The 17909-nt window shown below is 52.8% G+C and overlaps 1 protein-coding gene across 4 annotated transcripts in view; it reads right to left on the bottom strand.

Moving 5' to 3' along the window:
* Positions 1–17909, bottom strand: part of TMEM63B (transmembrane protein 63B) — an 85251-nt gene that overhangs the window by 36929 nt on the left and 30413 nt on the right. For 2 of the 4 annotated variants that reach the window (XM_074989758.1, XM_074989761.1), the window contains exon 2: positions 240–438. In XM_074989758.1, coding sequence (XP_074845859.1) covers positions 240–416 — 177 coding nt within the window. In that variant the 5' untranslated portion in view covers positions 417–438. Of the gene's footprint in view, positions 1–239; positions 439–8799; positions 8924–12531; positions 12553–17909 lie in introns of those variants that run through there. The other 2 variants (XM_074989760.1, XM_074989759.1) reach the window with 2 other exon arrangements.

Here is a 17909-nt window from a genome sequence, read left to right as displayed (position 1 = left end):
CAAGGTCACAGAGAAGCCAGTGGCAAAGCTGGCAAAAAATCCAGGCAGCTTAACTCCCATCCCTCTCTATCCTGAGCTGGCAGCCGGGGCCAATAATCTTGATTCCCAGGTGTCCCAGCTCCAATCTGTAGCTTACACTTATCCTCCCACACCTGGGGACAGCGCCCAGGACCCCTGACTGGTTTCGTACCCCACTTTCCCGGGGAAATGGCAGCAGCCCAATGGCACGGGAGACTTACCAGAAAGCACATGAAGTCGAGGGCAAGGACGGTGGGCACTCCCCCGAAGGGCAAGCCCTGCAGCACAGTGCTGCGGATGCGGGCGCTGTAGCAGTAATCCTTGGTGCTGTTGTTACAGCTGGAGGCCTTGCAGGTGGCTCCTGCCGAGCCCAGGGTGGCAAACAGGAAGGGAAGCATCTCTACTGCCTCATCCTCTTACCTAGGAGGAAAAGGCACAGTTAGAAACGCACCCCACCAAGTGTTCACCTGCCCAGCCAACAGCAAAATGGGTCCATGCCCCGCACGCTGGGGGCTTCTGGAGCAGCCGCCTCAGCCGCGTGATGGACAGGACCCAGAGCAGCCTGGGAGAGTACCTGGGAGGCCTGGCATGGAGTGGCAGCAGGGGCTGACCCCGCTCCACACCCAAGGAGGCAGTAGGAACTGGAGGGACCCAGCAGACTGCTCTGCTCCCCTGCGTTCTGCTTCTTCACAGGGGTGGGAAGTGGATGCCCCAGCCCTGTGCGGTGCAGGACTCGGGGGAGCAGGCTGGGGCCAGGGCGCTCCACTTCCCATTGTCAAGCAAAGCAGAGTGACCTGGCTGGGAGGTGGATGGGGAGGCAGAGCAGCCTGCTGGGTTGCTCCAGCTCTTGCCACCATGGTGAGTGTGGGGAGGGGGCAACCCCTGCTGCCACCCTGTGGCAGGCCCCCCAGGGAATCCCCTGGCTCCTAGAGCTTGAGGAAAGGGTGCAATGGGGCAGGAGTGAAGCAGGGGCAGAAAGAGGTGTGTGTGTGTGTGGTGGGGGGGTACCCTGACCCCTGGCGATGGCCCTGGCAGAAGCAGATGGGGAGCTCCCAGGGCCAGCTCACCCCAGTCACCTCCCACAAACACCAGCCGCTTCCTCTGTGCGGCTGCCTCACCATTTCAGTCTCAGTGGGAGCTGGCTAATGAAGTTACCCAACTGGCCAACAATCACCTGTGGCAAGTCCTGGAGAACCAGGGAGGTACCAAAGGACTCAGGGTGAGAAGGCCGACTTTGCTCCAGTCCTCTTACAAAAAGACCGCGTATGACAAGACAACTAGCGAAGTTAGCTACAGCAATGAAAGGGAGGGATGCAGATTGGGTAAGTAAAGCACTTCAGAGATACCATTATTTGAATACGCTCAAATCAGCCGGGCCCCGGGGTACTGAAGGAATTAGCTGAAGATGTCTCAGAGCCACTGGAAATAATATTTGAAAACTGATGAATGAGGAGAGGTCCCAGAGGGCTGGAGAAGGGATAATGTCATGCCCATATCTTAAAAAGGGGACAAACGAGGCATGTGGGAACTATAGACCAGTCAGCCTCACTTTGATTCCTGGAGCAATGTATAAAACTAGGGCTATCATTCAATTAAAGAAATTAACTGGAATTAATTGCAATTTCAAATAATAATAAAATGTTTATTTAAATATTTGGGGATGTTTTCTATATTTTCCAAACACACTGATTGCAATTACAAACACCAAATAAGAAGTGTACAGGACTTATTTTGATTACAAATATGTGAACTGTAAAAACAAACAAAATAGTATTTCTCAATTCACGTAACACAAGTAGCGTCATGCAATCTCTTCAGCACGACAGGTGAACTTCCAAAAGCAGAATTACGTACAGAAAACCTACATTCAGAAATAAAACAAAGTAGAACTTTACCCAGCTTACAAGTCCATTCAGTCCTATCCTGGTCCACTCAGACCAGTGAGTTTGTTTGCATTTGCGGGCATGTCACCTGAAAGGGACAACAGCTGGATCACATGGCATTGTGCTAGCTGGCTTCTCAAAATATTTGTGTGTCAGATGCACTCAAGAGTCTTGTTTCCCTTCATGCTTTGACCACAATTCTAGTGGACATGCATCCATGCTGCAAATGGGTCCTGCTTGGTCTGCTGTGTGGACTGATGCATGTTCATCACCTGAATGAGATGCTACCCACAGAAGGTTAATGTTATTTAAATCTGTTCATCTTTAAAAGGTGCTATAGGATGGGTTGTTATTTGCAAAGCTACAAACACAGCTATCCCTCTGAGTCAGGTTCTGCCATGTACACATCAGAGTGTTGCTCTTTAAAGACTTCTGAGAGCATGACCCAGACCTCAGATTTTGGAAGGCCGTTCAGATTCTTCAGCTTTGGGCCCAGTGCTGTAGCTTTCTTCAGAAATCTCACATTGGTACCTTCTCTGTGTTTTGTCAAACCGATCGGAAAAAGGTTCTTAAAATGAACAACATGCGCTGGGTCATCACCCAAGACTGCTACAACACAAAAATAATGGCAGAATATGGATAAAAACACAGCGCTGGAGATGTACAATTCTTCTCCAAAGAGCTGAGTTACAAATTTAACACTTGTTTCCCACCAACCCCGCCCCCCCACCTTTTTTTTTATTTTAAAAAAAACCACCTCTTCAGCATGGAAACGTCCTCTGGAATAGTGGCTGAAGCACAAAGAGATATGAGTATTTAGCATGTCTTGCACATAAATTCCTTGCAGCTCCAGCTACAAAAGTGCATGTGAATGCCAGTCCTCACTTTGAGGTGACACTGTAGATAAGAAATTATTCCCCACAAAGGTAACGAAACTTGCTTCTCTTAGCCATTGGCTGGACATGAAGTAGCACTGAGCGAACGTGCAGGCTCTGAAGTTTTACGTTGCTTTGTTTGAGTGCAGTTAGGCAACAATCTACCTTTGTAAGTTGCACTTTCAGGCTAAAGAGATCACACTAGAAAACTTGTCTGTGATACACTGAGACACACTATTTCTTTTGTGTATCATTTGGACAGTTCAAATATTTGTAATAAAATAATAGGGTGTGAGCACTGTACACTTGATAGCGTGTTGTCACTGAAAATGTAGAAATATTTGAAGCATTTCAATTGGTATTCTTTTGTTTAGCAGTGCAATAAAAACTGTGTTTAATTGAGAGCCCCAGCCCCATACAAAACATTCGGCTGGCAAATACCTGGAGGGTGAAGGGGCAAATCATGAGCAGCAAGCAGAGAAATACTAACAACCATCTAGAGTTCCTTCTTTGGCAGGGTAGCTGGTATGGTGGAGAGGGGGAACACAGGCAATGTGTGGGGGTGCACCCGGGGCAGCATGCACCCTTCCCCCCCAGGTGCGAGGAGCTGTCCAGCCCTGCCCTCCCCACACTCACTGGCAGCTGTGGAGAAAGCATGGCAAGGCAGGCCCAGCTCCTGCTGCTCTCTGGCCATGCTTATGCTGGGGTGTTCCTGCCCCTCCCTGAAAACGGCCCAGCCAGAGAGTAGCTTTGTTGTGCTTCTGGGGCCGTGTGTGTGTGTTGCAGCACAGAGACCTGCTGCTGGCACCTCAGGATGAGGCAGGACAGGGCTGAGCAAGGCAGAGTCTGGAGCAGAAGCGGGTTGGCCTGGCCCTTTCCCTTTTTGACACAGTCCTGTATGACATTCTGGTAAGTTAGCAGGAGAGACGCAGGCTGGGTGGGAAGTTAGCCAGTGCAATGAGGGCTTGGAGGCTCTACCACTGAGTGGCTACGTGACTGGTTAAAGGACGACAGATGAAGAGTAGCTAATTACTGGAATGCTGTCAGATTGGAGAGAGGTCTCAAGCGGGGTTTCACAGGGATCTGCTCTGGGTCTGGTGTTGGTTAATACATTTATTCATGATCTGGCTGCACACACCAAGAATACCCTGATCAAATCAGCAGGTGACATGAAGCTGGGGGTGAGGGAGCTGCCAATACTGGGGAGGACAGAGCTAAAATTCAGAGGGATCTTGATACATTGGAGAAATGGGCTGGAGACAACAAAGCAAAATCCAACGAAGACAAACATAAGGTGCAGCACTTACACGAGACAAACCAAATGCACCAATATGAAATGGGAGATGACTGGTTTGGCAGCAGCACAGCTGAGAAGCATCTGGGAGTTGTAGTGGATCACCACCTCACCGTTACCCAGCAATGCAACGCTGCTGCAAAAAAGCAAATGCTATCCTGGGTTTAACTTCCCAGAAGCATGGCACGCCAGTCGCAGGAGGTGACAATACTGCTCCGCTCGGCACTGGTGAGGCCTCAGGTGGAGAACTCCCTCCAAGTTTGGTCACTGATGTATAGAAGAAGTGGAGAAACTGGAAATGGTTCAGAGGTGAGCAACAAAGACGATCCAAGAGACAGAACACAAATCATATGAGCAAAGGCTGAAGGAACTGGGTACGTTTAGTTTGGAAGAGACACTGATGGGGAAGATCAGCCATAAAAAAAAGATAGGGAAAGGTTGTTCTCTCTTGCCATGCAGAGAAGGACATGAGGCACTGGGTTCAAATGACAGCACAGCAGATTTATATTAAATCTCAGGAAAAAACATCCTAACTGTGAGAACAGTGGGAGAAGGGAACAGATGGCCAAGGGAGCTTATGGAAGCTCCTTCTCTAGAAGTTTTCAAAGGGAGGCTGGATCCATCTGTCTTGGGTGGTTTCCAGGCTCCAGCAAGCCTTCCGAGGCAAGGATGCCAGAATTTGACCTCTGTGTACAGCCCGAGTGCCGGTGATACTTCTTACAGTCACTAACAATCCTACCCACAACAGCGTCATTAATAAATGAATTAAGTTGCAGAGCTTTATTGTTTAGGTGGGGGCCTGCGGCATTAGCTGGTCTTTTCTTAACCCACCAGGTGGCCTGGCTCCTAGCTGAATGAGGGAGAAGAGGCGGGGCTGAGCCAATGGAAGAAACTGTCTCACATGCTACTCGTGGCACCCATGCCGGGGGCTGCTGACCCCTGGTTTAGACACAGCAAATTCTGCACCTTGACAAGGGGTTAAACTAGATGAGTCTTGTGGTCCCTTCTGACCCTACAGTAGTGATACGGGGAAGCTGAGCAATCTGGGGCATTGCTGCCCTGTGACCCCATGGCTCGTATCCTTACAACGGAGCCGCAGGAGCCCCTTGAATGCAACAATGCAGCACTTGAAAACTTCTTCTTCTGGTTTGGACTCCCCCCTCTCCCAGCGTCACCACCACCACCCCCTCCCTAGACAGCTAGAGCACCCTGTTAGAGGATCAGCTCCCACTGCAGCATGCTTAGAAGACGAACATAAGCTCACTTTACTGATGCAGGAGCAGCTCCAACACTATGTTCCCCTTGTTCCGTCTCTGGGCTCTATTTCCTCTCCCTGGTGGCAGGCCTTCCTGTTCATGAGCCCGAATCCCTGTTACAGGCCCTTCCTGCACTCAGCTTTGACCTCTCCAGGCCCTTTTCCAGGTTGGCTTCATTTTCCGGGGAGTTTTCTTCCTGCCTGCAGTTCTGAGATTGTCTATACCTCTGACCACAGTTGAAATTACGCCGACACAGCAGCCAACCAAGGAACACTTGACACGCCCATACAGGCCACCTGGGGCAGAGACGGCCTCGGGATTTTTAGGTCAGTTGGTCAGAAAAACTCCTGGAAAGCCAAAGAGTGCCCTGGACTGTGCAAGAGTCAGGAAGAGACAGACACTTCTCCATCGGTAAGGAAGCCGTTCTGCGGACCACATGGATACGTGCAGTAGGTCAGTTCCAGAAGCAGTGACTAGAACTGACAGAACATTAGGCTGGTTTGTAAAGGACCAAATCATACCAGACATGTGCGATCCTTTCATTGAATGGGGGCTAAATCCATTGCTGAAGAAAGAGGATTGATGGGAAGACATTAGGTCACTGCAATTAACTCCCCCCCACAAGCAGTTGTCACCCTAGAGCTTTTATCAACCGCTACTCAGAGCAACACACGCACAAAGTGCGGCTTTCTCAGCTGGCCACCCCGGGGGACACGCAGAAGCTATTTAGCGGCAACCAGGAACTCTAGCCAACTGCTAGAGGCATAAAGGGAAGGATGCTCCTCCGATCAAGGGAGAAGAGAGGTCTGCAGAGCATAGTTAATCCACATTTGGCCAAGATCCCATGGTTACCAAGGAACAGAAGTAGCAGAACCTTTATTTTAGATCTCATCCAAACAACAGCCACCACCACAACCCCCATAGCATCCCACTGGGCCACTGGTTCATTACTGACCAAGAGCAACGAGTCCCCATTGCTGAATGGCCAACACTGGGGATTCTCGTGAACGTTTCCCACCCAAGCCCAGGGCCAGTCTGACTCACGCTAGCCTGAGAGCTCTATCATCTCCACAGCACAATGCTGTCAGGAGGCTGGCCCATGAGAAGGAAGATTTGCTGCTGTGTCCTAGGAGACCTTGCTTGAAAAAAAATGAATCCCCATTGGCTCAGCTGAGGCACCATCACATGGATTTGAGCTGGCAGAAGAACTGTAAACAAAAGGCCATGACAAACAGCAACGTATTGACTGGCCAGAGGTGTCCAGTGGGAACAGGGAGGAGGCTGGGACTTTATTTAAGAGAAGCACTAATGATCTGGAAAAGAAGCCAAACTTCACCTTACATTAAATTCACAGATGAGCATATGGGGGGAGGGTGGGAAGTGGGGGGTGCTGACATCACGAGAAAGGAGAGGAAAAAGCAGGACCGCAGCGGAAGTCTGCGACACAGTGATCAGGGACTAACAACACGGGAGCCAGCCAGCTTATTCATCCTGGTAAAATTAATGAACTGTGCAGACTCCATGGGAAGGAAAGAACTAAGCAGGTCAAAGCAACCTGGGTGAGTAAAGAAGGTAGGAAATGACACAGGAGCCTGCAATGGAGACGAGCAGCAGGATTAAACCAGGACCCATACAGCTTTGGGCTGAGTGCAGATCAGAGAGCGGAGGCATGGTCTGATACAGTGCTGCAGGAACCCCACCTCAGACACTGCAGGCAGCTCTTAGCAGGAGTCTGACAACAGCGTACCAACAGACCTGGAAGGTCTAGAGAACCTGATTCAACAGCCATCGGAGTCAATGGCAATCTTCAGTGGGCTCTAAACAGGGCCTTTATGAATCATCTAAAAGTGGTGGAAGGCTGGAGGGAAATATATAAGTGACAGCTGAAGGGGAAAATGGGAACATTCGCCTAGAAATCAGAGCTGTGGACATCAGGAAGAAGACAGCAACTGGAGAAGCAATTGAGTTAAATGGCAGAAAAGGAGTATGCAAACCCTTGGCTGATTATCTAGGGGGCTGCAGGGCAGCGTACCAGGGAAGAACGAAAATGCCATTGGGCAGGGTATTCATGACGACACTGGGGAAAGGACCAGGAGAAATGCTGTAGGGAGCAGCCACAGGGTGGCTGTCGGCCTACCCCGCAAGGGGATCACGAGCAGGAAGAGATGAGTGATGAATGGACTTACGCCAAAAGAGAGAAAACTGCTCCGCCACCCTCACACAGAACACTTCCACAGTCAGCGGGTTCAACGCGCATCTGCTAATCCACTGGTAGGTAGCTTCAGTATAAGGACTGAACCAGGAACAGAGCACCACCTCCTCTCTAGAGGTAGGGCCTTCCAGGGCAGTGCAAGGGGGAGGCTTGGGCCTCATCCTACCGCTGCCCAGGTTCGGTGTGACAGATTCTCCAGCTTGTGGCCATCAGCTGCTTGGGTGGACGGAGGTAAGGATGGGAGCAGCGCTGGGGCAGAGGAGGGTGGGAGGGGCCATGAAGCGCTCTAAGGGATGGGCCCTTAAAAAGGGAACCCAGGTCAGGCTCCAGAGCTGGGTAGCTCGAAAAGTGCCTGGCTCCCAGGGGCTCAGGAGGTAACCCAGGCAGCTCACGCATTGGCTATGTACCCTGCACAGGCAGGGCTATGCTTCCTCACAGCAGCCTGGGCTGTTTCCCCGGAGACTCACGCCCCCACTTCCTTGTGCAGCATCCGCAGCTGCATGGCAATTAGCCTCGCCTAGCTCAGCCACAGCCACAGCAGCAGGGCTGAACTGCTGTCATTACCGCCAATTAGACCAGAAAGGGCCGTAACGGCAAGCAGGAACAGGAGCTAAAGGATCCACGTGGGGCACCTGGCACCTGGGAATCCCAGGGCCAGAAGAGCCCCAAAAGAGCCAACTGTGCATCCCAGCCTGCCGAGGGTCAGTGGCCCAGCAGCTCTTCAAGTACCTCCCAGGAACCACGGGGCCAATTGCCAAGGCGCATGGGTGCTCATGCTGGAGACCAGTTAGAGTAGCATTGGCACAGCCGGGGCTAGCAGATTCACTAAGCAGCAGCACGCCGCTCTCAGGAACAGGAGCGTGAGGACATCTGAATCCCCAGGAAAACCATTCACAGGATTTCTGAGAAGAAAGGTGCCACGGGGAGCAGGGGACTCCGGGCAAAGCTGTGTGAGCCCTGGGAGCCAAACAGGCTCAGACACTGGAGGAGAGCTCAGAGGGCAGCTCCGGGGTCTCACAGTGAGACAGGAGGGACACTCAAGCTCTGAGAATTCTCTGTCCCCTGCAGCCCAGGTAGCAGGTGATCGACAAGGGCAGGGTGGCAGTATGAGAGGGGGTGGGAAAGAGGAACAGACCCACAAAAGGTATCTAGGCTCCTAACGTCCATTGAATTCAACTGTCATTTATAGCGAAGAAAAGCTCAGCTAAGCTCGTCTTTTCCACCAGCAGAAGTTAGGCCAATAAAAGTCTCTCTCCCTTACCTTGTCTCTCTCACGGAATTCAAGGGAAGTTAAAATAGCTTGGTGGTTCTGCCCATGGCAACTGGTCATCTGGATCAGCCCTGAGGTGCCTCTAACCCATCTCCTCTCTGTGACTGGACCAGATACTTCAGAGGAAAGTCCGCAGTTTCTAGCTACAGGGATTATTGCCAAAATCCACTTATAAGGAGGTGTCTTCCTAGCCTGGCTCAGTGGAGGCTGGCACATGCCCTGAAGCAGGAGGGCTTTTGTTCAGTCCTGGGTAATGCTAGATGGCTTCGTTATCAACAGATATACCAAAATATATTTTAAGAATCCTGCTACATGCCTGGCCTCAGATGACTTCTTGTGACAATCCGTTCCCCCGGCCAGTTTTGCCGAGTAAGACAGCAGTCTTTTACCCCCATTGAAATGCATTCTCTGGCAATCTGCCTTGCACTTGTGTTATAAAAAGGAATACACAAGGCTGTGTCTACAACCAGAGAGCTTATCGTGGCAGAGTTGTACTGCAGTCGCTCTATGCTTATGGGAGAGCATGCTGCCGTTGGCATAATTATCCACGGTGGTAGCTACTTTGTTGTGAGACCCAGTATAGAGCTGTCCACACTGGCCCTTCAGTTCGGGGGTATTTTTTCACACCCTGATCAACCACTGTGCTAATGCAGACATAGCCTAAGAGCATCCATCCACTCTCCCTTCCCTAGACCAGCCTGTGTTTCATACATCATGTCCCCATTATACTTGCCTCCCCGCAAGCTAAACAATTTGTTGTTTTGATCTCCCTTCATGCACAGTTTCTCCCAGCCTCTGCATAGTCGTCTTGCCCATCTCTGAATACCTCCTCTGCCTGCAAAGGCCTCTCTGACCAGAGCTGCACACAGTATTCCAGAGGCAGCTGTGTCACTGATTTACCTAACGGTCTAATATTTTCAGTACTTTTCTCTACCCGATTCCACATCCATCCGAGGACCAGGAGTGGAAGCCTTTAATGAACCATCCCTCAGTGATGCCCATGTCTTTTCCTTGAGCATTACACTTAAGTTAGAATGCAGCAATGGCTGAGTAATAGACACATTATTCCTCTCAATACGCATTCACTAGCCTCTCTCAATACTGAGTTTCATCTGCCATTATTTTGCCATGTGTCACACCACTCTGGAGTTCCTTAATCTTTTCTTGTCCTGACTAATCAAAATAATTCCACATCATTTGCAGATTTGGCTAATTCTTTGCTCATTCTCCTTCACAGAACATTGATAAATATATTTAAATGACACCAGTCCTAGCTCGGAACCTTGCAGTACCCTGCTTTTCATCTTTTGCCCCGCTGGAAAGGGGACTTTTCCTTCCAACTTTGTGCTCCTGCTCACTTAGCCAGTTTCTGAACCATGACAGTACATCTCCTCCCATCACTAGGTTTCTTAATAGTCTTTTGTGAGAGATTTTATTAGATGCTTTTTGAAGGTTTCAATAAATGTGGATGGCCAGATCTCCATTATCCAATACTTCACTGACCTGGTCCAAGAATCACAATGGATTAGTGAGGACAATTGTCTTTTAGTCCATAGCTAAGCATTTTATAATACAATTCTTAAATTATTCCTACCAGTTATGGTGACATGCATCTGACGAAGTGGGTCTTTGCCCACAAAAGCTTACGCTCCACAAAATCTGTTAGTCTATAAGGTGCACAGGACTTTACACTGTGGTTCCAACCAGTTAGGCTCCCTGGCCTGTGGTCCCCAGGGTCACTCTAGTGTCTTTTACAAAACAAAAACAAACACAGGCACAGCTCTTGTTTTCTTTGATTCCTCTGATATAGCATCTGATGGAAGAAGCGTAGAGCACTAGTATTAATGGGCAGTACATTTTGAAAGCTTTTTCTTACGGATGCAGCCCAAGTTCTGGTGCGTAGCTGGAAGCAGAAGCCTCCAGCACCTATGTGGGGTAAAGGGATTTGTCCTTTGATGGGATGCATGCTCAGGCAGGCTTTGCACGGAGGCTTTGCTTTTTTTTAAAAAAAAAACAACAACCCTCTATATACTGGTGTGGAAAGCCACTGGCCAAGGAAAGAAGTAAACTGCCACATCAGGACTTTACCTGCCCTGTTGCAGTTCACATCAGGTGCAGGGAGACATGAATGCAGAAAGGGAAGCACTGTCTCAGATTGCAGAGGGCTTCCAGCTCCTATGTGGTCTGGACAGTCCGCAATGACTCCAGAAAGGACTTCTCCCCTTAACCTCCTGATGGAAGCCTCAGGTGGGACACAGACCAGAAATGATGGATGACAACACTGTCCAGTGCTTTACAGCTTCAGAACCTTTCACCACTAGCTGATTAGCTGAGCCGGACACCGCCTGGTCTTGTGGCTCAAACTGAGGTCTGGAAACCAGGTGGGGCCAAGTTGTAGCCTCGTGACTCACTGTGTATTAGCAGCTGGGAAATCAAGTAATGTCAGGGAGCTCTGCGACTACGTAACTCTGCATCTGCTCGGAGTTTCCAGAGGAGCAATGTGGCAGGGAGACCAAGAAGCCCCAAACTCCCAGTGACTTTTCAGCAGCAGGGCACATTGGTCACATATGGCGCATGTGTTATATAGCCAGCTCAAGGGAGGGCGCTCTGGCTGGGTTCTCGGGGAGATGGGAGAGGTTTATGGCCAGTCCTGGGCTGCAGTGTGGGATTATTCCCTGAGTTCTCCTTGTGCTGAGACACCTGCCCCTAGTGCGAGTTCACAACTCCATACCAGCTGATGCTCCTACGCCTAGTCTCAGCTTTCATCCAGACTGGAAGCCGGGGGGGGGCGGGGGACACGAGTGGCTCCCCCTCCACTCTGAAGCACCTCACGAAGGGTGATGTGCAGGGCAGGGGACAAAAGGGGAGCTGCCCTCAAGTCTAAGGCAGAACATAAACAAGGCAACTGTTCAGTTAAAGGCTGCCCCCCTGCCCCATTCCAGCCCAGTCGTGGCACTGGAGTGCCAGGTACAGCCCTGTCAGTGCGACGGCAGCAGGTTGTGCGAGGGCTGGACCCTCAGCCAGCCATGGGATTTACTCCAGCCAGTAAACAGCAGGGCCAAGCATGGCCCAAGCCTTTATGGCTGGGCAGGAGCAAGGTCCATTGGTCTGTGCACGCACGTGGGCCCAGTAGGGGAAGCAGTGTGCCCACGGTGGGGGATTCCCTGTGCCTTCCAGAGCAGAGCATGGGGATGAGCCTGGGCGTGGGCTGGAGAAACGCCACTTGCCGTTTCTGTGCCAGTGTCCCCCCACAACAGCCTTTCGCTCGGAAGGGGAAAGCTGGGTTTTTGGCTGAATCAGCACTTGCACGCCCCCTGCCCCAACAGGCAGCTGAAAACACACTCCCTGTCCACACCTGCCCCTGGAGGCAGCCTCCACAGCAGGCTGGCCCAAGCATTTGCCGTGGGCACGGCCCTCCTGACAGCTGTGATAACAGCGCCTGCAGCAGCTGGCCCTGCTCCCGCTGGGTGCCAGACATCGGATGTTTTCCTGCTGGAGGCTGAAGCACAGACAAACATACCTCTGCCCAGCAGGGTGTGCAAACAAAGATGTCTTCCACAGCTCTGGCAGGGGTGTCTCAGGAACCAGTGCCATTGCCAGGAAGGTTCCCAAACCAACAAGTGTCCAGTCAGCAGGACTAAAGAATTAGACCCACCAGAACCAACCACCTGCCAGCGGATAGAGATCGACCCTGCTGAGGGGTCTAAGAGACTTGGGACTCACAGATCAGGTGGCTGACGATGGCCGGATTAGATCCTACTGCTCTGCGACTGTAGAGAATTCAGGTGCTCCCAGGGTGCGCTCGCCGTATCACTGCTCTCTCACGCACCCCCACCCCTGGGCATGCACGGAGACTCCTTTGTGTGCCGTGCATCCCACACGGCTAGTCAGGGTCTGAACCTGGACTTTGTGGCAGGGCTCACGCCTCACATGTCCATTGTGCTCGGGAGTTTCTAAGACCTGTACAGCCAAAGGAAGGATCCTCTCTCTCCCTTCTCCCGGGACTGCCCAGAGTTCGATGACTCAGGTTGCACAAGGATCAAAGCATGAGGAAGTGAGGCAGAGAGAGGGCGCGCAGCCGCTCTGCCGCACCAGGCTTCCCGGATGGGAATCCAGGCCAGACCTTGCCTGGCAATCAGGCTGGCAGGAGAGAGAAAACGTTCACAAATGTGAGCAGCTGCCCCGCGCACTGGGGACAGACCTTGCCCCGAACAGACTTGGGCAGCTCCCCGACTGCGGCTCCTACCTCTTCCCTCCCTAGTGAACCTGGCTGTCCTGGAGCGGCAGAGAGCTACTACTGGCCTGGGACTGTGCAGCTCACACATCACTATACACGGCCGTTCTCGGGGACAGCAGAAGCACCACTACTTATGTGACAATTAACAGCTGCTTCTGGGTGTGCACCTCCCTCATCCGCACCCTCGGGCAGTGTCAGTTACAAGGGCAATGGTCAGATGCCTCCACCGTGGGACCCACACCACTGGGCTTGGTGCCCGACGGAGTCACAGCTCAGACCGTTTCACGCTAGGCAAAACGTGTGTGTGTGTGTGTGTGTGTGTGTGTGTGTGTGTGTGTGTGTGTGTACACATACACGGGGTAAACACAGGCATGTAGGGGGCAGGCAGCCTGGGCACTGGAGGCTTGCTTCCTAATAGGAAAAATAAACATCTTGCGTTGCAATGAGAGAGGCCCTTTCCTGCACCCAGACTCCCCACCCCTGAGGCCGTCTGACTCTCCAGTCTCCACCACAGTGCTGCTCCGCCCTGGGACACAGAACCACTGACAAGGGGAACTCCTCCTTCTGTCTGCCCCCCCCACCCACAGCAAGGTCCCCAGCCCCTGCCCAGGAAGTGCAAACGTACACAACAGAGCACAACTGGTACCACACACTGCAGCCTCCCATCTACCCCACCAAGATCCACGCCTGTAGGTGGGGCGGGGCAGGGCAGGGCCCACCATGAGATGGGAAAAGGAGCCAGGACACAGAAGTCACGTGGACACAGGAAGGATGAGAATGGCTCAGTGCTGGATGGGCACTAACGGCACAATCCATTTGTCTGAGCCACGGTTCGCTCTTTGAGGTCACCATCCAGAGGATATTTCTCCCTCCCACCCAATGGAGGTGGTAGATCCAGCCTCTGGAAACGCCCTGTAGAATCCTCACTGGAAATGCCAGGGTGGCGAGAGACTCACTCTCCTATTTACACCTTATCACCTGCAATAGCTGCCTGGCCAGAGCCTCTCCTAGCCACATGCAGGGGTCGCTTGTCTGTTAGCATGTGGCTCACACAGTGCAGGGTGCCATGGGCTTCGGGTTCCCCCACAGGGAGAGGGTAATGTGCACCTGAGCCTCCCCTCTCTGTTGCACTGGGCACCCAGCCCCCCCTCACCCTACATCATCACTGCCTCTGGGCTCTGCCACAGACTGGTCACGCAACACTCCGGAGCTGGAGGGACGGTCAGCTGGTGGCAGTACCTTAGAGTCACTAACAGATGCATTTCTCCTTCTCCTCCAGCCCTTCTGGTCCCAGATCCCCAACTGCTGCACAGAAAATGAACTGAGCTTCCCAGCAGGTGCCTAGGACAGGATCATTACACCTCCGTCTCTTTTACAGAACAGAAGCCAGAGGGGTAGCGGCTCAGGAAAGCTTGGGCAGGGAAATTGTGGCAGAGGCAGGAATCAAACTGAACTCTCCCGAGTCTCCGTCCTGCACTCCAGCCCCATGAGCATGCCTGCTTCTTCACACTCAGTACGTCTCTCTCCCACGTAGCCTTTCTCGTAGCTGTGAGAGCCCCTTACGTGGGAAGTACACTGTCAAATGTATATGAAGCATTCATCAGAACCCCCCACTTTCACAATGATTAACTCTGCCCATGCTAGGGTCAACTAGCCGAGGCCCTCAGGGAGCGCTGAAGAGAGGGCACATAGCTGCCTCATGTTCCATAGGTGCCCAAAGACTGAGCTGGCCCAGACCAGCACCCACAGCTGAAGTCTCTGTGTTGGGAATGCCCTCGCCCTGGGGCCTCTAACACACTCGCCTCCCCAGACCTCCAGCTGTACAAGTGAACCTCAGAGCCAGCTGCACCCACTGACTCAAGCCAGGCCACTAAGCTGCAGTGCTCCCGAACACAACTGGATCCAAACTGTGGCGCGGTTCTCAACTCTGACCCCAGGCCCAGAAAGTAACCAGTGCAGGTCCCACACCCAGAGCAACCAGCAGGCTCTGGCACCATTGACTACTCTGCCCCGCTGAGTTCTCCTGACCTGCCTATAGTGAGAATGGTACATCTCAGAGGACCAGGCTGACCACGGGGCACAAGGGGTTTACCCTGTGATCTCCGTTCTGCCCAGCCAAGTCAAGCAGAATTGCTCTGCAGGGGACCATAGGCCTTTCTTTCTTCACAGACCAGGGGTGGTGGGGTGGGGAGAAAGCGTGGTCCCCTCTGATGCAGGGTGAGTCAGTGTGTCTGTCCCTGCTTACACAGGAGGCCTTGAGCCTGTCTGAGTGTAACTACCCACAGGTGGACTATGAACTTGGGACCCCTGGAGCTTACTGCATGAGCCTCTACAGCATGAGCCAAAAGCCTTCTGGCTCTCAGCTAAAGCTGTGGAGGACCCCCACCCTCTCTCTCTCTCTCTCTCTCTCCCTCCCCCCACGTGGTCAGGTGCCACTAACATGGGACTGTGACCCACGCCCAGGTGGTGTGTGGGTTACATACACACTGAGCAGCTCTGCAAAGGCAGGATGAATGGAGGGGGTGGGGGGCACTGAAAAGGACTGGGTGAGATTCCTCCGACCAGCATCTTGCGGTCTGAGACGGATTGGCAAAGGCAGCTGGGAAAAGTCATTCAGTGAGAGGCACATGAAGTCATTTGCATTCTGGGCAGCAGGAGCTGATGCCAGGCAGGGCTCACGCTCACCCGGCAGGGCAGGGGGGCTAACAATGAGCTGCTTGTTGAAGAGACAGTTTAGCCCACGACCGAACTCTACTGTGGCAAAGTACAGCCAGTAAAAAGAGCAGCCCCATCCCTCCAGACTGGAGCGCCTTGCAGATCTGGTTCTCTCCACCGTGGACTGTAACATCGTGGCCCTTGCTCCTGGGGTGAAGCTGTATCCGACTGACAGACCCACGCAGGGAAGTGGGGCCCAGGCACTTCCTAACATCACCCCCCAGAGCCCACACCTCAACGTCTCTGTGAGGAGGTGGTGCCCGAGCACTGGACTAGCACATCCAGAGGCCAGGCTGTGCGCAGGCAGCCAGCCAGGGGCTGCAGGGGGAGACCAGGGCCTATTTCTCTCTCTTTCCCTACCCAGCAGCCCTACCAACTGAACTGAGCAGCCCAAACCGCGCTCGTAGCACTTCTGCTCTGAAACCAGCTGTGGGTTTGGAGAAGCTGCCGCCGCCGCCTGCTCAACCAAGTCAGGGAAAGGAAAAGAAGTGGAGGGAAATGCAGCCCCCTTCCTCCTGTGGGCATGGGCCTGATCTCACTGTGGTGCCTGTGGGACACCAAACCTGGGGCCACAGGGCCCAGCCCCAGGCGACAGCATCAAGAAAGGCTGAGTCTGTGTGGGAAAGGATGCGGCTGCTGAAGGGTCCATGGCCTCTCCGTGGGCTTCCTGGTGGGCCCCACCCACAGCATGTTCTTTGGCGGGGAGGGGCTGAGCCGAGCCTCCTCCTCCGGAACGCACTTCTGCTGTCCGCCCAGACCAGTGAGCCAAGCAAGGCCTGCAGGCACGCTCAGCAGCCACCTGAGCTCTGCCTGCACGTCAGGCCCTACTGAAATACCCCCAGAGCAAAGGCTGTCCTGCAACACCCAGACAGCACATCAGCAGGCTGTGCCCCCTCCGAGACCAGGCGCTCACCAGGCCGCTCAGTAAGCAACGGCAACCCATCCTGTCCTGTCCCATCCCATCCCACTGGGAACGGTCACTGGAACATGCGAGTCCCTGGCCTTACTGGGGACAGTAACGATCAGGCCACAGTGCGCATGTGCATGTCACCACTGCAATTAAAAACCCGCAGCTGGTCTGTGCCAGCTCACTCAGACAACCCCTCGCCTACACTGCAGTGTAGACATTTGGGCTGAGGCTGAGGCCCAGGGTCTAGGATGCTGGGAAGGTCCCCGAGCAGGGGCTGTCCACACCCCAATTAAACAGTCCTGCCGCTCGGGCCCTGTGATCCTGAGTCAGCACAAACAAGTCAACTGCAGGTCCTGAACTGCACTGCCCTGGTACTCAGGGAGCACAGAGCCGCTGCACAGCTGCCAGAAGGTACCTGATGGTGAACTGTGAGTTTTGAGAGATTTTTCCTTCAGGTAGCAGTGGGGCTGGGGAAATCGCTCAGTGGAGCTTTGTATAGTACGTACAACGTGCAAGTCATACAGAGGGAAAGACGCTGACCATTAAAAATAATCCTTGGGGAGAGTGGTACAGCCCTGGGAGTAGCTGGTTTGGAGGCTGCAAATAAGCAGAGATTGCTAATTAGCTAGGAGCCTTTAACACAAGACAGCAGCAAGAGCGAGCATCACTTTGTCTGAAAGCAAGGGGGCATCGCGCTTCTAAGCAGGATGGCTGTAGCTGCATATACAATGTGGCTTAGTTTTGGCCAGACTCCAAATCCATCATTCACTGCCGGGCAACTCAGTGCTCAGCTCCTCCCATGGATAACGTCCCTTCCAAATGCGACGCATGGGCTGTTTATTACTCCCTCTATCCGGGGTCAGCAACCCCAGCACAGGTGCCAAGACTGGCACATGAGCTGATTGTCATCGGCACACAAGGCGAGGAGCTCAGTCCCACCCCTCCTCCTCTATGCAGCCGGGAGCTGCTCACAGCCATGCTGCCTGTGGATTAACAAAAGACCAGCTAAAGCTACCAACCACCATGTAAACAGTAAAGCTCCGCATCTGCATTTATCTATTAATGAAGCTGTTGTAAGTAGGACTGTCAGTGACTTTAAAGAGTATCACCAGCACTGGGACTGTACACAGAGGTCAGAAGGTCAAATTTCAGTACTCTACCTCGGAAAAGTTGCTGACACCTGCCCTAGATCGTCAGTGAGGATATTCGTTGTGACCAGACAGGATATTGCACCCTTCA

This window comes from Carettochelys insculpta, chromosome 3 (assembly GCF_033958435.1).
Source record: "Carettochelys insculpta isolate YL-2023 chromosome 3, ASM3395843v1, whole genome shotgun sequence".
Lineage (NCBI taxonomy): Eukaryota > Metazoa > Chordata > Testudines > Carettochelyidae > Carettochelys > Carettochelys insculpta.
Note: the sequence above shows the minus strand (reverse complement) of the source record. Positions and strands in the feature narration are given on the sequence as shown.